General features: G+C 44.6%; 2 protein-coding genes across 5 annotated transcripts in view; one reads left to right on the forward strand and one right to left on the reverse strand.

The window, feature by feature from the left end:
• FANCD2 (FA complementation group D2) overlaps nucleotides 1-24,844 on the reverse strand; it is a 763,224-nt gene extending 738,380 nt beyond the window's left edge. For all 3 annotated transcript variants that reach the window (XM_030205444.1, XM_030205445.1, XM_030205443.1), the window contains exons 1-2: nucleotides 24,658-24,844; nucleotides 1,180-1,320 (exon numbers count right to left, since the gene is read on the reverse strand). In XM_030205444.1, the coding sequence (XP_030061304.1) occupies nucleotides 1,180-1,320; nucleotides 24,658-24,730 (214 nt within the window). In that variant the 5' untranslated portion in view covers nucleotides 24,731-24,844. The remainder of the gene's footprint in view (nucleotides 1-1,179; nucleotides 1,321-24,657) is intronic.
• EMC3 (ER membrane protein complex subunit 3) overlaps nucleotides 12,375-26,502 on the forward strand; it is a 160,181-nt gene continuing 146,053 nt past the window's right edge. For both annotated transcript variants that reach the window (XM_030205446.1, XM_030205447.1), the window contains exons 1-2: nucleotides 12,375-12,396; nucleotides 25,119-25,182. The gene's annotated coding sequence lies outside the window, so the exon portion shown is untranslated. The remainder of the gene's footprint in view (nucleotides 12,397-25,118; nucleotides 25,183-26,502) is intronic.

A 26,502-nucleotide genomic window follows, 5' to 3' on the forward strand; every position in this document is an offset into this window, starting at 1 on the left:
ACTCCAAGATATTCCAGTACTTAGGTTGGATGGTCAACTTGTCCAAGAACAAGTTGGCACCCTCACAGCTGAGGCGGCTGTGAATTTGGGTTTGAGACTTCTAAATCAAGATCTACAGAAAAAAAGTAGTTTTATACCGCTATGACAATGACAGTTCTATGCTTTACAAATATCAGAAGCCAGGCATACTTGGGAAGATACAATAAAATCAACTAATCTCTAATTACAAATACAAGAGACAATCAAGTAGAGAGATGTGGTAGCCATGTTAGTCCACTCTTAAAGGTTATCAATAGTTTTATTTTGTTTGATTTCTATTGATAACCTTTAAGAGACAATCAAAAAATTACATATACATATATATATGTAATTTGATTATATAAATAATCAAAGAAACTTCAACCATGTTTTAAGAACTTTTCTAAAACATAAGAAACCATCGAATGATCTAAAACTTACTGGAAGATCCTTCCAGTATTTTACTCCTATAAAAGAGAATTACATTTTTTTTTCTCTCTCTCTCACAGATTTAAAAGATGGAAGACGTAAAGAAAAAGTATTTTGTAATTATATAGTAATGTCCTGGCAAGGGAAGGTGAGCAAGAACAGTGTATATTCTGGACTAGAACCCCACAATATTTTAAATTGAAGTGTACAAACCTTAAAATAAACCCTACTACTTATTATTTCTATAGCGCTACTAGATGTGCGCAGCGCTGAATAGGGAGCCAGTGAGCTTTTATCAATAAGGGCACTATCCTATCAAATTTTTTCACAAAATAACTAAGCAAATTGCAACATTCTGCTTATCTAAGATGACTCCAAGACATTGCAGTACTTAGGTTGGATGGTCAACTTGTGAAGGTGCCAACTTGCTCTTGGACAACTACTCCCAACTGCACCACATATGATGTGGCCTGTTTGCTATCCTGGCTGGACGAATAAGCCAATTGTCTCACTGGGCTGAATCTGAATTCCTTCCCTGTGTAATGTAGCATCAGAATTATCATTACTTTGGAGAAGGTTCGGGGCACCATCGCAAGCCCAAATGGCACCGCACAAAACTGGAAGTGATACATGCATGCACATAAATTTAAGTTTCCATAAATTTTAATATGAACACCAAAGACCACATACTTGCATCCCCATTTATTTTGAGTGTATAATCATAACACATACCTAATTCATTCTGCTTTTCTCCAGCTTTGAGTGTAACTCCAGATGCCTTGAGCAGCTGCACAAAAACAGTGTCGTTCTCCACTAGTCCTTCCTCAGCACAAGTCTTTGACTTCTTGCTACTAATGCGGCTCTTCTTTGCCTCTAGAGGGTGATATGCTTTATTATTATCAGTACATTGAAAAAAGTAAAAATGTTATCAAGAGCTTCTTTTCCGCAATAACCTATTCAGTTCCAGTCTATCCAATTCAATAACCTATTCAGTCTATCCAATATCAAGACCTTTTAAAACCCAGATTTTATTGCTTAAAGTAGAATTTGTTTCTAACACCTCAGAGTGATCAACAAGGAATACATTTGTTCTTTGAGATATGACAGATCTCCTGACAAACCAGACTAGCCATAGTAAGAGGATGCTGTGCTTGGTAGACCTTTGATTTGACCTAATATGACACCTCACTAGTTCTCGTTTACCCCCTATACTGCTATGGATTTACAGCCTGCTTCACTGACACAGTCTACTGTAATTACTGTGGATTCTTTTGGATTTGTATTAGGTAAATGAGACCTTTATTAGAGGAGCTAAATTCTACATTGATTAAGATATATATACAATAGTTAAGACATATACAATGATTAGCTATATACACACAATGATTAGCTAAACAATCATTATATCACTGGTTTCTACATCTAAGCAATGCTAAGAGCTCTTACACCAGGAAAAGAAGCAATAATACATACATACTGTGAGAGGGTAGGTAAAAGGGGACCCGGGAAGGCACGCAGAAGGGGGGTGCAGGCAGCCGGGGAACCCCAACGGGGCAGACTTCATGTGCCCCACACCCACATTCAGAAAGCTGCGCTACCGGAGACAGAGAGGTTGGCCGGGTTAAGGAAGAAGAGGAGGAACTACCAGTCCCAGAATCCCTCTCTTCCCCACCTGGCTGTGCAAGAATTAGGGGAGGAGATAGAAGATTGGGAAATGGTCTCTGAGAAAGGTGATGAGGGCCAGCTGGAGAGGTTGGGGGCGGGGGAAGTTGAAGAGGAGGATAAAATGGAGGTTACTGAAGGACTAGAGGAGGAACAGATGGAGATTGGAGCTCTGGCTCAAACCCGAAAAGCTGCTGTAAGAGGGTGGCTAGCTGTGCCTTGGAGAGACTGGTGGAAGACCAGAGGAGAGAGACTGAGGCGCTGGGGGAGATCTCTACTAAAGAGGAAACAGGTGCAGCCCCTGGGAGAGAAAGAGGGCTGGGCACAATTGAAACCCCAGTCTGAACCAGGTGGGACCAAAGCTGTGTAGCTGTGCTGTAGGAAAGACTGTGTAAACTGCTTCATACTGAAAAGGTCTGGGCCTGCAACCTACCAAGCTATTGTGTTTTCTTTCTGATAATGTACTGTTCCCTAAAAGAAGTAATTTTGGCTAAAGTGAAGTTATATGGACTGTTTAAAACCCTGAATGAGACTTTGGCAGCAAACCTTAACAACCTGGGAGTAAGGTGTTTTCCTTTTGTGTCTATGCTGAATGGAAGCAAGAAAATAAAGGTTTTTTTTCTATAAACGTTTTGCCTTGATTGAGCCCAGTGGTGTGCTGGAGCCGGCTCGCAAGAGCCGCTTGTTAAATTTTGACAGCTCTTGCGAGCCGGTTGTTGTAGGGGGCGAGCCGGCTCCACTGCATGAGGTAAGCATGGCAGGAGGGCACCATGCTTACCTCCCCTCCCGTTTCCAACCATGTGTAGCGATGTCCTTCGCCCCCCCCCATCCTCCCCTGCCGCTCCCATCCGTCCGTTAATTACCTGCCTCGAAGCGCCGCATAATCTAAAGCCTACCTGCTGCCCGTCTCCAGCTGCCTGCCTTCCCTGCTTGCTTCTCAGGAGTTGGTTCGCGCCTTAGTCCCGCCTTCTGACGTCATTTCCTTTTCCCGTGGCGGGACTAAGGGCGCGAACCAACTCCTGAGAAGCAAGCAGGGAAGGCAGGCAGCTGGAGACGGGCAGCAGGCAGGCTTTAGATAATGCGGCGCTTCGAGGCAGGTAATTGAAACGGACGGATGGGAGCGGCAGGGGAGGATGGGGGGGGGGGGCGAAGGACATCGCTAGACCTGGATGGGAGCGGGAGGGCAGGGAAGGGAGGAGAACTGCTGGGCATGGATGGGCAGAGGGCGGCAGGGGAGAGAACTGCTGGGCATGGATGGGCAGAGGGAGGCAGGGGAGAGAATTGCTGAGCATGGATGGGCAGAGGGAAGCAGGGGAGAGAATTGCTGAGCATGGATGGGCAGAGGGAAGCAGGGGAGAGAATTGCTGGGCATGGATGGGCAGAGGAGAGAATTGCTGGGTATGGATGGGCAGAGGGGGCAGGGGAGAGAGGAGAGTTTCAGGACATGGATGGCGGGGAGAGCAAGAGAAATTCTGGACATGGAGGGAAGATAAAGGAAGGAGATTAGATGAGGGGAAAAGGAAGTGAGAAGAGAAACTGCACATGGATGGAGAAAATAGGCAGAAGCTAGATCCACTGTACAGTCAAGTATGTGGAGGACCAGAAATGAAGAAGAAAGGAGGAAAGAAAAGAAATAAATGGAAAGGAAGCCCTGGAAACGGAGTCAATGGAACAGATAGAGAGCAGCAGAATCAGATACTGGACCTGCATGATCAGAGAAACAAAGTCACCAGACAACAAAGGTAGAAAAAAAATAATTTTATTTTCATTATAGTGTTTGGAATATGTCCACTTTGAGAATCAGGTGCTGAACGTTAAAAGTTTATATTTACTTATTTATGGCATTTTATCCCATATTAAACATGAATTAGATTGGAACCTGGGATCATTTAATTTTTTTTTCCTGGAGAGAGTAATGTGTTGGCCGCCGCCGCCGCCCCCCCCCCCCCGGGGTATAGCCAGCTCTGCAATTTTTTTTTGGAGGGGGGGCGCAGAGGTGGACCGGGGAGAGAGCCTGTTGTTAAAAATTTACCAGCACACCACTGATTGAGCCTCTGTGGAAACAATAGAGAGAGGAGAAAGTCCTGCAAGCTCTCAAGGGGTCTGGCACTGAGTTCCCAGAACAGGCCAAGGTGGTGTGGAGTGAGGCAACAGTCAGGTGAAGAAGGAAGCTAAGCAGGGTCGAGCCCGGCTGGGTCCTGGAAGGGGGACCCAGCTACAATACATCAATGGTCCTTACATCATCCAGGCTCTTAACATCAGCTGGGGGGGGGGGGCGTTACAGCAAAAGCCAGAAGCTTTTTAGACCAGGAACAGATCCTCTGCACAGTGCGTCCACTCACAGATGAGCCCCCACTCTGCTTTAACAAGCCCCCCTTTTTATTAGAGCTCATGTTCAGAGCTAAGGAAAATTACAGAATGCTTCTCTATGTAGGTAAACAAGCCATACTGTGGGAACGTGGTCACATGCTTTCCAAGTCCAGGTGGCCAGGCTGAACTTCCGAAAACAAGAACCATCCTCCCTTCACATAAATTAATTAGAGCTGTGTCTTATCTTCTGCATTCCAACTTGTTTTTGTATTTACAACAAAAGTTACTTTCGGTCAAAGACAGAAGATTTCAGAGTTCATTATCGATCAAAGCAGGGTTGAAAAGCAATCCTTTACATCTTCCATTACACCCCCCCCCCCAATACAATAAGTGCAGATTATTTATTTATTTAGTGCATTTTTCCCACAGAATGCGGGCTCAAAGTGGCTTACATTAGACTGGAATGGCGATCACCAGACCAGCGGTATACAAATACAATATTTAAACAAATAAGTAATCAGAAAAGTAGGCAGAGAGAAGAGAGCAAAAAGAATAAACATTAAGGAGTCCAAAATTAGGTCTTGACTCGCTGAGACACAGGAAGGTAGGTAAGCAGGACTCTACAACTGGCCACTCGCGATCTTCGTCGAAAACAGCTGACCGGCAAGCTGATCCCACCAGCAAGACACGAAGGCAGCGAAGACCAACGGCTGGAATCGGTGGGCCAGGAGGAAACAGGGCCCTAGCAACTTGCAGCACACACCAGACAAAGCAGCCGACAGCCAGCAGCACAGAGGACGACCCCCCCGGTCCAGAAGCAAAGCTGTCTGGCAAGCAACACAGGCCCCCTGACACCCTCCAATGCAGCCGCAGCGCAAACTGTCTCCCCGCCGGTTGTCCGACGAACCGGCTTCGAGGTAAGACGGACGGCTGCTCCATGGCAGACAAACAGGCAAAAAGGAGGAAGCAGCGCCTCATGGTGCTGAACAAAGCTGGATCGAGCGAAATCAGGCTACAACTCAGCCATGCGACGGTATATGATTTTCATATCATATACCAATATTCTCTTTTCTTAGGAATAAGGTAAAGGACAGAACCCCCCAGATCTTACGGATCCTGTAAAGATTACCTTAAAAACCAAATGCTGATCTGTTCTGACAGCTGCTGCTATAGAAATGATAAGGAGTAGTAGTAGTAAGTAGTACTGCATTCCAATGAATCATTTTCTAGTGTAAATTAGAGCTGCATCCTGCAGGATCCATCCCATTAAAAGGATTAAGAACTGAGGGCCAGATGCACTAAACTTTACAAGGCAATAACGAGCCATTACCGAGCAAATAGTAAACCCTGGCATGCACTAAATACTTTTTTCCAATGACGGTAGCAGCTAACGCAAACGGAATGCAGATGAGCAAATTGTGTAGAAACCCTATTGAAATGAGATGCACTAAGCTTTTCTGCTTGCCCTAACACTGGAAAACGCCGGGAAAGCTAACGAGAGGTCTGTATCTCTCATTGGGGCTGCGCGGGCTTCAAAAACTTATAAAATGTAGAAAAAACAAAATAGGGAGGGGGCAAAAACACTCGTCAGGAGCGTCCTTTATGGACATTCTTCACTGTAGGTATTATAGGTAAAAAAAAAATAATAAATAACCAAACACGTCCTTTATTGACAGCCTTGCCCCCCCACCGGGGAGCGGTGGCGACCTCGGGTGGGGGTGGGGGAGCAAGGCTGTCCATAAAGGACGTGTTTGGTTTTGTTTTTTACGACTTTGGCATGCGCAGAGCAGCCAGCATAACGCTTGGCTGCTCTGCACATGTTCTACGGGAAAATTAGGTTCTTATCTTGGTAATTTTCTTTCCTTTAGTCATAGCAGATGAATCCATTACGAGTGGGTTGTGTCCACCTACCAGCAGGGGAAGATAGAGAGCACTGAAAACCATAGTGCCTCTTGGCCAGCTAGCTCCATCTGCCTCTCAGTATTTGAAGCTTCCAAAGCAGTGTTACACCGCAAAGTAGAATAACATGAACTTTCCTCACAGCGAACGAACGCCCCAGAACAGAAGCAGTAATTCAAAGGAGGGACGAACTCAACCTCCTGTAACAGAACAGAAATCCTGAAGCCTGTTTTCCAACTTCTCCCAATGAGGGAACATATCTACAGGAAAAACCGAACACCAAACAGCATCAATCAATCAATCAATCAATCAGGGAGGGCTCATGGATTCATCTGCTATGACTAAAGGAAAGAAAATTACCAAGGTAAGAACCTAATTTTCCCTTCCTTGTCATCAAGCAGATGAATCAATTACGAATGGGGTGTATCAAAGCAATCCCTAGATAGGCTGGGAACAGGCCACACCACACGCCAGCACTTGTGCTCCAAAATGCGCATCCCTCCTGGCAGCCACATCAAGCCCCCAATGTCGAGCAAATGAGAGCTTAGAAGCCCATATCGCTGCACTGCATATCTCTTGAAGAGAGAGTGCTCCAGTTTCAGCCCAAGAAGAGGAAATCGCTCTTGTGGAATGTGCCTTAAAGGCTTCAGGCAGAGGCCAGTCAGACAGCAGATATGCTGGAAAAATAGCTTCTTTGAGCCAACGTACCTTTAGACGCTGGAGACCCTCTGCGAGGACCTGACAACAAAACAAAAAGGTGATCAGAAGTCCTGAAAGCATATGACATGCGCAGATACTGCAACAGAGCCCTTCGCACATCTAGAAGGTGCAATTGCAGAAATGGGTCTCGACAGGACAGTGCCTGGAGCTCAGACACCCGTCTCACCAATGTAATGGCCACCAAAAAGACCGTCTTTAGGGTCACATCCTTCTCCAAAGCTCGCCTCAGTGGCTCGAAGGGCAAACACTGAAGGGCCTTTAAAACTAACACTCCAGAGAACTGAAAAACAGCCAAACACAATCCAGAGGGTTGTGTGGAATGAATGTGAAGAAATGAGGAAAGTGGGAAATACCCTCAGAAACCAAGGCTTCTGCCAAGGTCTAATCAACAAGACACTATTATCTATAAAAGACTTTGTGCCCTTGATCAAGTTTCTTTCATGGGGTAAATATTCCCTACTCCACTCATTCAAAAATGCCCATATAGGAGCATCATGCAAAATTGCCCATAATAGAGCATAAATTGTTTATACAAAAAAGCCCATAATAGAGCACAAATATTAAAGATAACTGAGTAACAAAAACTGTTCAAGCTACAGCATGGCATGATTCAGCTTAATAAATGCTGACTTGACAACCCCACAGTTCAACTGTTTTACAACGGGGCCCGATTCGTTTCACCCGTAACAGGGCTTCATCAGTAACCACTCAGTTGGATCATACTGACAGGGGTATCGGTCTATAGACAAAACAAATACCAAACTCAGATTATCATACTCTTCTAATACAAACATATAACTTCTGAAAACACTTACAAAACAATTCAAAAGCACAAAACCCACCCAACACTAGAGCACTTACCTCAAGCTGACTAAACTTCTCTTACAACCGACATGAAAACTACTGCCACCACACAAACAGCATTACAAAAACACCTGAGTGAATGATTCACAGCCGTGCAGGATTGAAAAGCCACTGACGTCATCATGATCATGACTATGCAACGTTGGCATTTGCGCTTGACGCCATAAGATCCGCTACGGGCGTCCCCCATTTGGCACAGATCTGAAGTAACACTTCGTCTGCCAGTTCCCACTCCGCTGGGTCGATTTGATGCCTGCTTAGATAATCGGCTTGCACGTTGCTCTGACCTGCAATGTGAGCTGCTGACAGAAACTGCAGATGTAGCTCGGCCTAGTGGCAAATCTGCGCGGCCTGCAAGGCCAGTGCCCTGCACTGAGTGCCGCCTTGTCGATTTATGTAGGCCATTGCTGTCGTATTGTCTGACAGAACTCTGACAGCCAGTCCCTCCAGGTTCGTGTGAAAGGCTAGAAGCGCCTGGAATATCGCTTTCAACTCCAAGCGATTGATAGACCACTCCGACTCCTCGGGTGTCCAGAGACCCTGGGCATGACTTCTCCGGCAATGTACCCCCAGTCCTGCAGGCTGGCATCTGTTACCCCCAGGCACCAATCGGGAAGTGCTGGCGGCATTCCTCGCCACAGCATGCTGTCTGAGAGCCACCACTGAGCCGGGCCGCAGGGAGCCACATGAGTCTGCACTGGTAATCCTGAGATATTGGAGACCATCGTTGAAGCAGGGAACACTGCAGAGGTCTCAGGTGCGCTCTCACCCATAGCACCACTTCCAAGGTGGCCGTCATCGACCCCAACAGCGGGACTATGTCCCAAGCTCACGGGTGAGGCATCCGCAGGAGCAGACGGACCTGATTCTGAAGCTTGCGCCGCAGTGTCGAACCGGACCCCCAAATATTCGAGAGACAGAGGGGGTCAGGTATATTGACGACCCAGCCTAGAGATTGCAGTACAGAGACCACTCTGGCTGTGGCGAGACGACTTTCATCTGCCGAATCCACTCTGACGAGCCAGTCGTCTAGGACCGGGCGAACCTGGACACCCTCTCGCCTGAGAAAGGCAGCTACTACCACCATTACCTTTGAAAAGGTTCAGGGAGCTGTGGCGAGGAGGCAGCTACTACCACCATTACCTTTGAAAAGGTTCGGGGAGCTGTGGCGAGGCCAAAAGGCAAGGCCCAAAACTGGAAATGTCTTCCCAACACCGCAAAACGGAGAAATCATTGGTGCAGGGGCCAAATCGGTATGTGCAAGTAAGCTTCTTTCAGGTCCAGAGACATGAGAAACTCTCCTGGCTGAACCGCCGCAATGACGGAGCGCAGGGTTTCCATGTGAAAATGCCGCACTCTCAGAGACTTGTTGACTTCCTTCATGTCAAGAATGGGACGAAAAGACCCGCCTTTTCGTGGCACCACAAAGTAAATGGAGTAACGACCGCAGCCGTGTTCGGCGGGAGGCACAGGGAACACCGCACCAAGCTGCAACAAAACTTGTAGGGTCTCCTCTACCGCCGCCCGTTTGACGGTAGTACCACATCGTAACTCCAAAAACACGTCTCTCACCGGGGCATTGAATTCCAATCGGTAACCTTCTCTGATCAGGTCCAGGACCCACTGATCGGAGGAAATCTTTGTCCACTCCTCGAGAAAGAGGGAAATGCATCCTCCTACAGCTGTAAAGGAGGGGTGGACCGGCGCACCAACATTGAGAGGGTCGTCCTTGAACTCCAGGCCTAGCACCGGCCACTGCGGATCGCTTGTCTGAGCGAAAGGAGTTCCTCTGCTGAAAACGGGCACGTTGAGTAAACCCAGCAGAGCGCCCCGGGCGATATCTTCTAGCTTCACGGAAGCAAGGTCTAGAGGAGGAGGGAACCACCTGACCCTTGGAAGAAGGCCGCGGCCTATCCTCAGGTAACCGCTGGGGTTTAGCATTCCCCAGGTCTTTAACAATCCTCTCCAACTCCTCTCCAAATAACTGAAGTCCCCGAAAGGGCAACTTCACCAGCCTTTGCTTAGAGGCCATGTCAGCCGCCCAATACGGTAGCCATAGAAGGCGGGGGGGCGGACAAAGCCACAGACATCTATTTAACCGAAGCTCTGACCAGATCATAGAGGGCGTCAGCTAAGAAAAACAAGGCCGACTCCATGCGCGGTGCAACCTCAGCGAGGGACTCCGCACCATCCACAGGCTGTTCCACTGCCTGTTGTAACCAAGAAAGGCAGGCTCGAGCAGCATAAGAACTGCAAACAGACGCCCTTAAGGCTAGGCCCAAAATCTCAAAAGACCGTTTTAGCGCTGATTCCAGGCGCCGGTCCTGAGTGTCCTTCAGGGTGACCCCTCCCTCTACTGGGAGGGTGGTCTTTTTGTGTCACAGCCATGACTAAGGCATCCACTTCAGGCATCCCAAACCAGGCCAAGTGCTCCTCACTCAGAGGGTAAAGATGCCCCACACCCTAGCCACTTTCAAGGGCCCCTCAGGGTCAGCCCATTGAGCAGAAATAAGCTCCTGGATGGAGTCATGCAAAGGAAAGGCACAAGCAGGCTTCTTAGTACTCGCCATCCTCGGATTACCAGAGGAGGCCTCGCCTTGAACAGAGGATCATCAATAGAGAGGGCCTGTAAGGCATCAGAGATAAGCGCCGGCAGCTCATCGCGGTGGAAAATCCGAACCGCGGTGGGATCATCCAGATCCAGTGGCAAACCGGCACCTTCCTCTGGCTCCTCAGACCACGAAGGCCTGCCAGATCCCTCAGAGTCTCCACAGCCGACCACGGGGGGGGGGGGGGGGGGGGGGGGAGAGGGAAGTGCACCACTCTCCGACTGGAAATTTACCCGTCTATGTTTAGCGTGCATCCAACGCTCAGGGGCATCCACGTCTAACATCTGCCCCGGCCATCATCGGAGGGAGACCAGGTAGCAACGCAGTGTCAGACACCTGCGGCAGAGCTCTTTTCAGCATGAAGGCTTTATGTAAAATAAGCACAAACTCAGGGGAGAAAAACTCAGCCTGACCTCCCATCTCCGAATTAGGAGCTACGGGGAACGGAGCTCCTCTGGTAGCCTCGGCCCGAGGCACCCCTCTGCTCACAGACTCCTCTGCAATCGCGGGGGTCGAGCCATGCGGCGCTTCCAAAATGGCGCCCGCTGCCAGCTCCATTGAGCAGGAAGAATCATCGCTTGCCATACTCATATTGGCTCTACCGTCTAAACAGCACATTTTACAGAGCCCCACTGCTGATCTGCGCATGCCACAACGGGAACAGCGCTCGCCAAAAAAACGGCGGAATAAAATACAAAATGGCGGCTTCGCGCCCAAAATCACCTCGATCGGAACGCCATCCGCAGGCCCTCCCCGGAGGAGCTGAGTACCGCTCTTACCTCAAAGAACCGAGTCCACCGAGCTCCGGTCACGCTGCACATCAATAAAAGCCTCAGAATAGCAGCGCATAAAAAGCGTGTTTTTTTTTTGTTTTTTTTTTGTTTTTTTTTTAACGGTGTGAGGAAAGTTGGAGGCAAACAGCTACAGAAGTACTTCAGAGGCAGTAGAGGGTGGGAAAGGCAGGGACAGGGCGAACCTATGTGCCTGTATCCACATAGAAGAGTGTGGGAAAGGCAGGGAAAGGACATACCAATGTGCCTGCATCCACATAGAAGAGTTTGGGAAAGGCAGGGACAGGGCAACCCTATATGCCTGCATCCACATAGGGGGAAGGGTAAGGCAGGGAAAGGGTGAACCTGTGCGCCTTTAAAGTGAAGCTGCAATAGCCACAACACCCCTGCTACAACTGGCAAAAGCCCAAGAGCCACCCCAGGCAGATTTTTGAAGGAGCTGAATAAGCTGCGTCCAACCCTGCTGAGGAGATAGAGAATACCGAGAGGCAGATGGAGCTAGCTGGCCAAGAGGCACTATGGTTTTCAGTGCTCTGTATCTCCCCCTGCTGGTAGGTGAACACAACCCATTCGTAATGGATTCATCTGCTTGATGACAAGGAACGGCCGATTATCCAACGGTTTTACGAAGAGTTAGAGAATGCAAGTGAGCTGCAATGAGCAGCTCATTTGCATTCCCTTTCCTATGGAATTTGGTAGGGAAAGGCTCTAACAACGACTTTCGTGCATCCCCCTCTGAATCTGGCAGAAAAGCCAGCTGCGAGTGCTATGTCAAGGGTGGGTTGATATATGCAAAGTAATAAACTGAGTGCTGGCCTAGGTTAGGTGGATTTTGGATATGATTAGAATGGGGGGAGGGGGAAGGAGACCACATTAGTTTTTTTTTTGGGCGGGGGGGGGGGTGGTGGTGGCTATGCAAGTCATGCACAGTAGGCTATACTAAAAGGTATTTCATTGTTTTCTGTGGGGTCTCATGATTTTTTTTCCCTTTTTTGTATCACATTTTTGTTTGATTAAAGCCAGACCCAGAACATCCAGAGGTTCTCTTAGGATGCCCCAAAAATGACTTTGTTGTGTTTTTTTTTTTTGGGGGGGGGGGCTGATAGCTTTCTGGTTTGGGGCATTTTTTTTGAAAGTTAGAAAATACAGTATTAAAAGGAATGATGAAAAATCTATATGTTGGCTAATCAGTCTGTGGGATTCCCCAAGGTTCACCACTGTCACCTCAGTTGTTTAATGTGAGAGTCCTTCGGGTAGATATTTGTCTGATTTAAATAATTTTCTCATGAGACTTCCAGTGGAGCTACCGGCCAAAATGAGCTCCAGCAACCCCCAAACGTAGGATCCCAAAACGCTCGCCCACGGCTTAGCAACAGGTCTCGTCCTCCACTTCTGTTGGGGGGGGTACCATGCGCGCTCCTGTTTGAAGCTTGGGTGCACTGAGTGAAGTCCTCTGTGAAGGGTGCCTGTGCCCCCCCCCCCCCCATCGGAGCAGTTGCAGCAGTCCAGATGGGGAGTCTGGTGGAGAAGCAAACGAGGTGCGAAGGCTGGTCTAAGATGCACCCTGGGGGAAGTAGCAGCATAGAGGCACTGCCCAGTGGCGATTCATGCTGTAGGAAGCGCAGGAGTGGCAGCATTGGAGCAGTGCATGGTGAGACGTCTAATTTAACACAGACGCTGAGCTGAGCCTTTGGGCACGTGTTCGGACAGTGAGAGGGGGAGATCGGCGGCAATATCTGGCCTACAGCCCTCTGGAGAGCTGCTCCTTATAACAGGATAGTAAATGCATCCTGGGCTGACATCAAGGTGAACTGTATTGGCTGCTTGTTTGGCAGATTGCTGAGAGGTTGTTCCCCCCCCCCCCCCCCCTTTCTCTTTCTGCCTTCTGGTTTGCTACTCTGATTGTGGAGAGGCACTGATGTATTAGAATTGCCTGGAGAGTGTAGTGTTTCCGCATGGCTGCCCGTGGTTCCAGGAAAGATGCAGAGAAGAATTGTGGAAGAGTATTAAAGATGGCGGAGAGAAGTACCCCGCCCTTGCCTACAGTGGGATCTGCCTGGCAGTCAGAAATAGTTGCAGAGGTCCACCAGGCCATAGAAACACAGTTGAAACAGATTACTGATAAATTTAATGGTATGGAGCACCGACTTGCTACTTTCGCCAAAGACCTTCAGGAGGTAAACCGAAAGTTGGAGAAATGGAAACCTCAACACAAGCATCTTCATTGGAAATCAAGAGCCTTCAAGAAAAGGTTGCTTCCTTGGAAGAGAAGGTTGCTTCCTTAGAAAATCACTCTCAAAGGAACACTCAGACTGGTTGGGCTGCCAGAATCAGTGCATGATGCAGAACTGAGCGGATTTCTGAAAGTATGGTTCCCGAGATTCTTGCAACATCAAAGTAGACCTGGCCCTTTGCATATAGAACATGCACATCGGCTGGGACCCAAAAGATCAACTACAGAACGCTTCACTATCTTCATAATATGGAGATATTGTCTGCTCTGGAGGTATATTCGTCCTCTGATCCTCCTCCGTTGGAAAGCTCTATGTAGCTTTCTGGTTTGGATCTTTTATGGTTGGCACTGTAGGGATATTTCCCTGTGTATCTCACCTTGCTGGTCTTAGCCTGTATAATCCTAATACATCAAGATGGAGTCTGCAACCTATGACCTGCACATCAGTGTGTCAGCAAATTCAGCTTTCTGCTCGTGAAAAATCACTGGCAGTCATGTAACATCCAAGGACATGCTGTGGGCAACCAACCCCCCTTTATCTTCCTGAGAAGCTGAAAAGGGAGTGAGACATGGCTCCAACAAGCCGGGTGAGAAACAGAAACGCATACCAAAAAGTAACAGTTTCAAGGTCACGAAAAACAGCCGTTTCTTGTTCATGGAATGAGCTGGACAAGATCAGGATTGGCCCACGCTGGTCACCTGGGAGAAAAAGGGACTAAGAAAGCGGGAAGAAGGAGAAGTTAGTTGGTCGAAATCCATGGAAGAAGTTGGAGCTGGCAAGAGGACGAGTGAGACCTGATGTGGTCCACAAACTTGTGAACTGCGTATCTAGAGAAAGTACCGGTTGGTTCAGCTGTACCCACACGAAGTGACTGTGACCCTGCTTGCTGCAGAGACCCTGTCCTACTTCTGAGGCAAAGACTCGCTGGGGAAGACAGCTCGAGTCTGAGAAGGAACCTGTGCAACCTCATCTGAGAGACTGCCCGAGAGACATCCTGGTGATATAAACAGTGATTTACTTCTTATAGCCGGAAATTAGTGATTGGTGTTTACCTAAGCTTAGGCTGGTTAGAGTCATGCCCATGGTCAGGAGATAAGCTGCTAACAATTGTATTACCTCAGAACTTTACTTCAGTGTTACAAATCAGGTTACCTCGTATTCCAGTAAGAATCAGAGTGTATAGTTAGTGACAATCTATTTTATAGTTCTTTTACCAGCAAGTTATTTTTGTATTTGGCTAAGCTTTGCTACAGAATTGTCTATTTTGTATATCTTATATATCTATAATAAATTCTAATATATATCAGCTGGCTTTAGTTTGTTTCTCTCTTTCGGAAGCATTGGCTTGGTGCCAATCCAGGTTCTATTCATCCCTAGACAGAAATCAGAGTATTTTGCTTGCAAATATTTCTGTAATTGGGACCTGGGCGCAAATGAGACTGGTGGGAGGTATTTTCCTATAAGTATCATTTGTGATTACCTACACACCTGACAGTCTGACAATACTAAATGCTCCTTGTGCAGCAAAGGAGGTATCTTGGGCTATACAAAGGGGACCTTTTGGTAAGGCTCCTGGACCTGATGGCTATAGAGGGGAATTTTATAAGATGCAAAGGGAGGAGGTTGTGCCCCCACTGACTTCTATGTTTAATTCTATAGTAGGAGAAGAACAATTGCCTGAATCCTTGAGGTTCGCCCAGATAATCATTTTGTCAAATGCAGGTAAAGACCCGCAGAAACTGGAATCATATCGACCAATCTCGTTGCTCAATTATGAAACTAAATTATTGCAAAAGTTTTGGCAAACTGTCCCTCTCGTATACTTCCCAATTTGATTGAAGACTCTCAAGTGGGTGTCGTGCAAGGCCGTAACATCACAAAAAATGTAAAAAAGATTCTTACTACTCCAGAGTTGGCAGCGGGTCAAGATGTTCCTTCTGTGTTGATCAGTTTTGATGCGGAAAAGGTGTTCGACAAGGTAATGTGGGATGCCTGTGGAATATGTGGGTTTTTTAGGAAGTGATTCGGGCTTTGAATTTCCTTCCTCAAGCTCACGTGTGGGTAAATGCACCGCTTTCCTCCCCCTTTTCAATATATTCGGGTACCAGGCAGGGTTGCTCGCTCTCACCGCTTTTGTTTGTTCTTACTCTGGACCCCCTCCTAATATTCAGAGGAACACCGACATACAAGGCTTTCAATTGGGTTCAGATACTTTTAAAATAGTGGCATTTGATGATGATTTGCTGGTTCATGTGGCCAACCCTGAAGTATCCCCATAGGGGCTTTGTTAGAATACATGACTGAATTTGGGAATTTTTCAGGTTTTAAGTTAAATCTCGACAAATCAGAGGCGTTGCAACATGAAGGGGATCGGGAAGTGACTTGGCAAATACACTATCTGGTGAAATGTGCTGGTCAATCTTTTCACTATCTGGGAGTGTTGTTGGCTATTGAGACATCAAGACTATTGTTGTTTGGTATGGAGCAGTTTACTCCTACACGGTGGGAAAGGGAACCATTTACACCTTGGCATCTGAATTTCCTTCTGCATGCCCAGACCAAAAATTTGCCTCACTTTTGTCACAGGAGTGTCTTGCTGCAGCCACTGAGAGGCATTTGGCAAGTTCTTTTGAAGTGTTGGAATCAGAACCCGAATGTTAGCGACTTAATCCCATGTAGGGATAATGCCGATTCTCCACCAGGGCTGGAGTCCTGTCTGTCAAATATGGGTATTGTTTTGATCGAACATTTTCTCAATGAGGAATGTGTATTCTATTCCTTTCAGGATTTATAGGACAGGCTCTCCCTGACTTAGTGGCAACACTATAATTCAAGCTTAGATCGCAAGGCTCGGAATATGAGGCTAGACCAGAAAATTCAAGATTTTTCTGGTCAATTTTCAGGTTTGGTTTCTCTTCTTCCTCCCCAGGAGTATGGTCCTCTTCAGGAGGCATGGAGTAGAAACATTGGGCTTGAACTGAAAGGGGTGGACTTTTTAAAATGGATTAAAGCTATTCCAAAGCAGTTTAGGAATGCAGAACTAAAGGAGAGTCAATACAGAGTACTCCACAGGGCATATATATCCCAATATCAGGCTGCTAAAGCAGGTTGGGTGCCTGTTGGTCAATGTCCCAAACGTCAGCGGGGGGACACCACCTTTTTTCATGCTTTTTGGCGATTTAGTGGCATCCAAGTATTTTGGGGGGGGGGTCACTCCATCGATATTTAGGGATTCTTTTTAGTCAATGTGTAGTATTTTCTTGGATGGAAGTCTTGCTGAATAAATGGGAGGCATATGGGATTTTGGATAAAAATTCCTATGTATTTCTTAGTAAAGCTTTTAAAATAGCCGCCTTGTTATGCATGACTGAATTTGGGGATTTTTCAGGTATTAAGTTAAATCTCGACAAATCAGAGGCATTGCAACGTGAGGGGGATTGGGGAGCGGCCTGGCGAATACACTATCTGGTGAAATGGGCTGGTGAATCTTTCCACTATCTTGGGGTGTTATTGGCTATGGAGACTTCAAGACTATCATTTGACACCAAGCTTCATTTTGAGAAATTGAGTCATTTACCTTTCTCTTTGATAGGCAGGATGAATCTCTTTAAAATGAGTATGTATGCATTGGAGAAGAAGTGCATACTTAAGCACTGGATGCAGGAGAAACGTCCCTCTTTTTGGTACTGGAGAAACAGATTGAATGCTCTCATGTTATGGGAGGCAAGGGACGATAGGAGTTCCCCAGAGGGACAAAGGGCTTTCATATCTATCTAGAACTGTTATTTGCATACTATCTCCCATAAAGCTAGAAGGTTTCGGAGTGTTTCCTGAGTGGGTACTGTTATATAAGGGACTGTTTCGGGTTTCTTGACTTGGGTAGGGGAGGGTGGAATTGGAGTACTGGATGTTATCTTCCCAAGATAGCCTGGGGTCATAAGAGTCCAGATACTGGCCATCTTAGTTATCTGATAAGATAAAAGTTTGGGTAAGTAAGGGGGGTGATTCTAACTCGACAAACTTGAATGGAAAATGGGGTTGCGAGGTAGGAGGATTATCGTAAACAAAATAGGGATCATGTGTTACCTAGTTTTTGTTGTGAGATGTTTTTGCTTATTATTCTGTCATGCTTGCTCATTGTTATTTATGTAACTGCTTGATGTGTTTGCCTAAACTTGTTATTTAGTTGTATGCTGTTTGTTTTTTTTTTGATCCTGAATAAAAACCGTTAAACCTTATTTTCTCATTACTTTATGCAAATGATATATTTGTTCATTGCCCAGAGCAAAGTTCTTTACATGATACTCTTAATTGTGAAACACTATATTACTATGGCAGATAATTAGGCAAAAAAATAATTTTCTTAAGCAAAAAACTAAACTAGTATGGTTTGACAATCACTCATTGGTTTCCTCAAATAATATCTTGCCTTCAGGAGAATTTCAAATTTGAAAATAAGTTAGTTTTGGGTGTAATTTTAGATTCAGGATTGACTTTTCAATCTCAGATTAATGAATTTATAAATAAATTCTTTTTTAATCTTAAATGATTAAGATCTTTTTTCAATCCTGAAAGTTTCAGGGTTATAACTCAGGCAATTTTGACTCCATATTCAGATTACTGTAGCTCTTTGTACTGTTCCAGTATTCAGAAATTAAGAAGGAAGATGTGGCTGTATTTTGTAATAGCTGCAAGATTAATTTTTAAAGAGGAAATATTTTGTGAATCCTCTCCGCTTATGAATAAGTTGCAAGAATCATGTATACATTTTAAAATAGCTTGTTTGGTTTTTAAATGTTTTTATGAATTGGGTCCTGAAAATAACACAGCTTTTAATATTTCTTAAGTAGAGAGGTGTGGTAGCCATGTTAGTCCACATTTAAAGGTAATCATCCATAGAAATAAAACATGAAAAAGAAAATAAGATGATACCTTTTTTATTGGACATAACTTAATACATTTCTTGGATTAGTTTTCAAAGGTTGCCCTTTGTCAGATCGGAAATAAGCAAATGTTGGTAGATGACAGTATATATAAGTGAAACATCAAAGTATTTCAGTAACAGTCTAACAGGATGGGGTGGATAGGTGAGAGACAGGGAGATACGCATGGTGACAGGAGGGTGACAAAGCAGTACAACTTTATGGTTTATAATGGGCTAGAAAAACCTGTCTGGTGGGTGTCAAAATATGTAATCATTCTGACTTCAAAGGTCTTACGTTCCTGTATTGTTTTAAAGTTATCTTTCAGGATTCTTACTATGAAATCACTGGTACAGTGTTCTGGTTTTGTAAAATGCTGCCCCACAGGCGTGGCATCCTGGCTGGCACTGGCATTTTTCATGTGATGTCTATGTAAATGAAATCTTGTCTTTAGCATCTGGCTCGTTTCTCCAACATAGCATCCTTCATCACATTTTTTACACTGAATGATGTATACCACATTGGAAGATCAGCATGTCAAGAATTCCTTTATGTTGAATATTTTTCCTTTGTGAATGACTGTGGGGTCCCGTGAAATATTTTGGAATAGTTTGCAGCTGGATATATTGCAGGGATGTGTGCCATTCTCTTCTTTTTGTGTGTGTTGGAAGCTTACTTCTAATTAGCTTGTGTTTTAAGTTGGGTGGCGGTTGGAAAGCCAGCACTGGTGGGGATGAGAATATCTCTTTCAGTAATTCATCCTCCTGGAGTAGAGGCTGCAGATCTTTTATGATTTTTCTTAATTTTTCCAGCTCTGGGTTGTATGTCACTATAAGGGGGATTCTGTCTATGGCTTTTTTTTTTTCTTTGTACCGTAGCAGATTTTCCCTGGGTGTTTTGAGGGAGGAGGCAATATTCTTGGAGATTATTTTGGGGTTGTAGCCTTTCCATTCAAAGGATGCAGTCAGGATTTCAAGGTGTCTGTCTCTGTCCCCTGGGTCAGAGCAGATATGGTGGTATCTTGTGGCTTGGCTGTAAATAATGGATCTTTTTGTGTGTGAAGGGTGGAAGCTGGAGTTGTGGAGGTAGCTGCATTTGTCTGTGGGTTTCTTGTATGTAGCCATCGCTGATTGAGACTGTGGTGTCCAAAAAACTTGACTTTTTCTGGGGAGTAGTCAATTTTGAATCTGATTGTAGGATGGTATGTATTGAAGGAATAGTAAAGTTGTTTCAGAGTTCCTTCCCCCTCAGTCCAAATCATAAAAATGTTGTCAATTTACCGGTAGTATTTTAGGGGTTTGGTCTGGTATGTATTCAGAAATGTCTCTTCCAGCTCAGCCATAAAGAGGTTGGCATATTGGGGTGCTGTCCTGGTGCCCATCGCAGTGCCCATTATTTGTAGATGGATATCATTGTTAAAGCGGAAGTAGTTGCGAGTTAAAATAAATTTAATTTTGTAATAGTATCTGGTAAGTATTGATGGTCCAGTGTGGATGTTTTTAGGAGCTTCCCACATGCAGCTATGCCATCCGCATGGGGAATGCTGCTGTATAGTGATTCTACATCCATCGTGACCAGAATGGTGTTTGGTGGTAATTGCTTGATATTTTTCAATCTATTCAGAAAGTCTGTGGTGTCTTGTATGAAGCTGTTTGTTTTGTGCACGAGAGATTTCAGAATTCCCTCTATGAGTCCAGATATTTCCTCCGTGAGCGTGCCAATACCCAATATGATTGGTCTGCCAGGGTTTCCAGGTTTGTGGATTTTGGGTAGCATGTAGAATGTGCCCACAGAAGGCTGGTTTGGTACGAGTTTTTTCAGATGTGGCTGTACTTGTTTAGGAAATGTTCTGATAAGGTCTTTTAGCTGCTTTGTATAATCCTGTGTTGTATCCACAGTTTCCTGTAGTATGTATTGTCTGAGAGCTGTCTGTGCCCTTCTTCAATGTATTTTTGTGTGTCCATAATTACCACTGCGCCTCCTTTGTCTGCGGGTTTGATGAGAATGCATTCGTTAGTTTGTAGAGTTCTTGTGGCCGCTCTTTCTGGTGTAGTAAGATTGTACAGAATTCTCTTTTGTTTGCTGGAAAGTTATGATTTTACCCTATGTCTGAAGCTTTCTACATAGATGCCCAGCTTGTAGTTTTGTCCATCCTGTGGGGTGAAATAAGTGTTCTTTTGTTTAAAACTGTATTCTGGTCTGTTGGGGGTCCCTTTATTGTGAAAATGTGCCTTCAGGTGCAGTTTTTCCTTTTATTGTGAAAATGTGCCTTCAGGCAACCTTCGAAAGCTAATCAAGGTATCATCTTATTTTCTTTTCCATATTTTATTTTGTTTATATTGATTACCTAATATTTCTTATTAATAGACTTAGGGCCCTGTTTACTAAGGTGATCTAGTGTTCTTAGAGCATGCACAAAATTAGTGCGCACTTTGTAGCACCCATAGGAATATTGTGGATACCTACACAGCGCACACTAAAAGCACTAATGCGCCTCTAGCACGGCTTAGTAAACGGGGCCCTTAGATTGTGAGCCCATTAGGAACAGTGCAAAGTACTTGTACTAGAAATTTTAAACCACATAGTTGCCTCAAGGATCACTTGCGGTCTATCAAATGCTGAAAATAAAATAAAATTTTAAAATTACATTTGATAAGTGTTTCAAAATTAACTCTTGATTTTCCCTCAATGAAAAATTATGGCTCTATTTGGGAATGCTTTTATCAAAGTGCTAAAGAATTATAGTCCTGTATCAATTCGTAAAATATCATCTGATATTCATTTCCGTAAGGCACTGAAAAACATATTTATTTGCAAGACAATGATTACAGAGTCAATGATCCAATTTGTGGGGACATATTCATTTTTAAGTAATATATTTTTATGTGAAGCTACTCTTTATATGTGATCCGCCTTGCTTCCTAATGGTCAAAGGAGAAATGTAAGCTGTATAATACAATACAAAGAATGAAGGGGGCCTTTTTTTGGCGGGATGAGGAAAAAAAGAGGGGCAGATTTTCTTTTAAACTATGCAACTGCAGCATAGCAGCTCAGGCTAGCTCATTAATACATGTAGTATGGCTCAATCAGAAACTTTTGGACTTTGTTTAGAAAGCTGAGCAGGGTCTGCTTGGACCAGTTTGTGGGCTATAATAAAATGAATATCATTTTTCATGGGTTCTCTCTTTTTCTTTCCTTTATGTCTCATGCATTTTTCTATTATGGCCATATCCAGAGGTCTTTCTCAGGACCTTCTTGATCTATTGTTCTTTGGAGGGGGGGAATAAGGTCCTTTTCCCCTCTTATTTGGGGTGGGGAGCCCTGTTTCTTGAAGGGGATGAGGACCGAAGGGGGGGAGAGGAGGAGAGCCTTGTTCTTCAGGGGAAGCGAGGTTAGAAGGGATTCTTGGGCCTTTTTTCTTGTCTCCAGGAACAAGAACCCCTTCTTACCTCTTCCTGAAGAACAAGGCTCTCCTCCTCTCCCCCCCTTCGGTCCTCATCCCCTTCTGCCCTTCTCCCCCCCTTTTACCCCCTTCTGCCTGAAGAACACCACCATTTTCTTTCCTCCCCCCAGCTCCTGGAAGAACAAGGTCACTTTTTTTGCCAACTCCCCTGAATAAAAAAAAAAAAGCGCCATCTTTTCCCCCTCCTCCCCAAGAATAAGTCCCCCTTCATCACCTCTCAACCTCACGAGTACAAAGCCTCATTTATCCCCTTTCAGCCCCAAGATAAACAAGGCCGCCATTTAATCACCCCTCTACCCCATGCAGTACAAGGCCCCCCCCATATCACCCTTCTGCCCCCCCCCCAAATATTAATTTATTTTATTATAGTCTAGTAAAAATCTACCCTACCTGAAACCCTGCTTCTTAAGCAAAGCCCAAAACATAATGCCTGAGGCATATTACTTTTCAAAATAAACTCAACCTGAGCAATATAAGACTATGTAGGAGCTACATAGCAGAAAACAAACAAAGTACACTATTTCCCCCTTCATTCCTCCCAAAAAAGAACAAGGCTCCCCTTCTTCCCTCCCAAAAACCATGACTTATGCTGGTAGCCCACATACACCTTTCCGCAGCACATGTAGCAAATGGACTGCGTGCGCAGAGAAGCTGGCCGCAACACCAGCACTTAAACCTGGCAAGCCTACTCTTCATACAACTGTAAGGGCTGGATCCTGTGAGAACTCACTGTAATGTACAGCTGAAAACTGATCCACTGGAATACAGATGTTATTCCCTTTGGGAAGGATGGATTCCTTATTAGAAACAGCAAAACAATAAACATACAACTGCCCTTCTACTGAGAACAGCCCTGCAGGTGGGAATGAGTGCTAAAACAAAGACCCCTGTACCAGAGTAAAATATTAACTGTAGTGCAAAGGATCCTGAGTACCCCCCCCCCCCCCGCGCTGATCCCAAGGAGGTTTGACATCAAAACGTTGAAGCCACTTAGGTTAGACTGTTTTCCTTTCCCACAAAGCCGACGTTCTGCATACACTCAAAACAAAGCAAACAAACCTATGAGCTGCTGCTTCCACATTTTTAGTACTTTTATTGTTGGTAGCATTTTCATTTAAAATTTCACTTATATTTTCAAACATGCCAGCTCGTGTAGCATACAGAAGTATAACAACGGAATAACTTTTCATAGGTAGAGTAGTAATTTGTTATAAATCGTAATTAGTGTATCATTTGGAGGAGCTTTATTTCTCATGGTAAAGAGCCACTAAAACAGACATCATGTTATGAGAATCAGGTGCTCAACATGCAGAGTTTTATCTATTTATTTATGGCAGTTATATCCCACATTAAACATGAATTAGGTTGAAGCATGGAAGCATTTAAAATCTCTCTTTTTCCTGTGGTTTATAGGAACTTACTCCTTTTGTCTTGTGGAATGCAGTGGTATATTATAAAAATGCACTTAATATTGTTACTACTATTTAACAGAAAGATATTAAATAAGGGCAGAGCTACCTTCATGCAGAAATCCAAAGTCAGTCTGTCAACATTTTCCAGCTCTGCGATACATATTTCTTCAAGTCAGTTTTCAACAGCATTTTCTCAGTTATTACCCAAATTATAATATTATGTTTTGGATGTTACTGAATTCTATTATTCTGTATCACTGTATTTCCAGTTTTGGCACACTATTAAGTCATCACAAGGACAAAATATAAGAAAAGCAATGGACTGCATTAGAGGCTTATAGTCCTTTTAGTTAAACAAATTAGAGATCTGCATGAAAGAAAATATTTCTATTATTTTGACTTATGAAAACCACTTGCCCGTGATACATGCTCAAAACAGAATAATCAATTTGTACAAAAGAGATGAGGTGACACCAAGCTTCCCTAGGCAGATTACAACAACAGTTAAGATGAACCAATCAGTAAACAGAAAATCTTCACTGAAATCTGGACATTACTGTATTCTACTGTATAGTAAAACATTAGGAATAATGGACTGCCTATGAATGGTTCACCTGTAAAGTCAAAAGCTGTTCCAATTGGACAGCTAATGCCTTAAAAGTTGGAGAACAAAATATTTTATTTTTACTTGACAGCTTTTTAAACTTATTTGAAAGTGTCCCATGTGTAGATATATCATAAACTCAAAATTGAATATTATTAAAACCGTTTCAAAAATTTTTGTAGCTAGTGGAAACAGCACATGTAGTGTAGAAAACCAACTACAAAATACAGCCTTTATTAGTGCTGTTTCCACCAGTTACAATAGACTCCGCCTACTGGCTTCAACCCATATGATGGGCTGCATAGCCTGTACCGTCTCCTTCTCATTCAATTTAACCTCCGTCCCTGGCTTATCCCTACATCTACCTACCTACTTATCACTTGTTCTTTGGCACGACTCGCCAAAGGATTGCCACTAAAGCTCTCTACAGGGTGGCAAGAGAACCAATGCCAAAATCCATCTCCCCACGCTCATTATCTCTCCACCCGGGAAGGGAGAATGGTACCGCCACTGAGTCCTCCACCCTGCTCGTCCTACTGCCAGAACTCCCTGAAAAAGTCTCATTGATAAAATATGCCAACAACCTAACAATCCAGAAAACACATTAGTTGATTGTCTTTCATAAGAAAAAGGAAAATGAAGTGAAGAAACACCCTTGAAATCTTTCATTCCTCCTTCACATTCAATCAACTGCGGTCCAAGGCTACTACCAAGACTTACTAACTAAGTCCGCACTTGGAGTCTTCACCATCTCTTTCTCGTCACCTCGAGACAACTTCCTCTTCGCCCCCATTTCTGGACGTTTCAAAATTACCGGTAAGGAACAGCGCCAGTAGAAACAACAGACACGCCGAAATCAAAATCCCCGCGACAATAACGTCACAGAAACCCAAAAGTCATCCTGAACTCTAACCCCACCCTGATAATTCCCGCCGACACTTTGCATTGGTCAGTATATGAGAAAGAGCTAAGGCATTAGTGGTTGTCAAGGAGGTTAGATTGAGAAAAAGCATATCATGGAGGAACAGGAAGTGAAATAATCGGCTGTTGTGACCAATCGCAGATTAGGATTGGGTGTAGATGCTCGCGCTTTACCTGCTGCATTGTTTGTCGTTTGTAATAGAGGATGTGGTAGTTCGCTATTTTTTGATTCTCGTGGTGGGTTGTTTTTTTTTTTTTAAGCCAACAGCCGTTCGGTGTGTATATTGCTTTCGACACGTTTAAAGTCTACTTGATGGCCTAGTGGTATGTACTTGATCCTACTAAAGTGGGAAGCCAGTGTTGTTCTAATCAGGTCTCTGTTGCTAAGACTGGTATAGTGTAGTTCTTAGCACTGGAGAGAAATGATTTTCTGACTGTCGTATATGTAATCTGTCTAGTAAAAACATAGCTGCCTAGTTACCCAGTTCCAGGAGGGAAACTTCTTGGGGTTTTGACGATACAATTAGAAGAAATGTGGTATTTGATTTCCTGATTCTGCCCACTAAAATCAACGCTACACGTCTCTCAAGTACGTGTAGAGGGGGTTGTTAGCAATTGACCTAAATATATAGTATCTTGGAAGAGTTAGAGTTGTATCTGCAACTCTGCAAGTTTCTCTTCGTCTATGTCTTGGTTTGTTTTTTTTTTAAGTTGTTTTTGTTCTGGCATTAACCTTTCTCAACATAGAGATTCTCAGCTTATCTTCTGACTTTTCTGGCTTTAGTTTATACTTTTTTTTTTTTTTTGGTTGTAGTTGAAGGTCAGCTACAGTAGATATTTTCCTGTTCCAAAAGGGTTTACAGACTGTTGAAAGCAGTAAACCCACCTTTTCTTTAGGATGTGTTTGTGTATAATTTATATATGTTTTCAAGTCTCACCTCATGTGTCTTCTGGTGCAGACCCCAAACCAGTGGCGTAGCCACAGGTGGGCCTGGGTGAGCCGGGGCCCACCCACATAGGGCTCAGGCCCACCCAACAGTAGTACACATTTAGCGGTAGCTGGTGGGGATCCCAATCTCTGCCAGCTGAAGACTTCCCCCTGATGGTAACGAAAATGCCGCTCTCCACGATACTGGCACCTACGCATGCTCAGTTTTCAGCGCATGTCTGCTGCAGACTGCCAAGGTGGAGAGAAGCATTTTTCCACCAGCTGAGATATTTTTTTTGGTGCGGTGGAGAACACTTGGTGCCCACCCACTTCTGGCCTAGGCCCACCCAAAATCTGCTGTCTGGCCACGCCCCTGCCCCAAACCATTTTTATTGCTCAGAAATGTTCAAGTCTTTTTGAGATATGGCATCTAAAACTGAACAAGGCATTCCAAATGGTGTCTTACTAACAACTTGTACAGGACTATTATCACCTCCTTCCTTCTGCTGACTATTCTTCCTTTTCTCAGTGGCAAGAAACAAGTGTGGCATTTATTTAACACTTAACACTAAGGCCCCTGTTTACTGAGGTGCTGGCATTTTTAGCGCATGCTAGATGCGCTCATGTATTCCTATGGGTGTCTTTTAGCATTTAGTATGCACAAAAAATGCTAGTGTGCCCTTAGCGCTGCTTAGTAAACAGGTTAACTTACAGCA

The sequence above is a fragment of the Microcaecilia unicolor genome, chromosome 6, assembly GCF_901765095.1.
Source record: "Microcaecilia unicolor chromosome 6, aMicUni1.1, whole genome shotgun sequence".
In the NCBI taxonomy this organism is placed as follows: domain Eukaryota; kingdom Metazoa; phylum Chordata; class Amphibia; order Gymnophiona; family Siphonopidae; genus Microcaecilia; species Microcaecilia unicolor.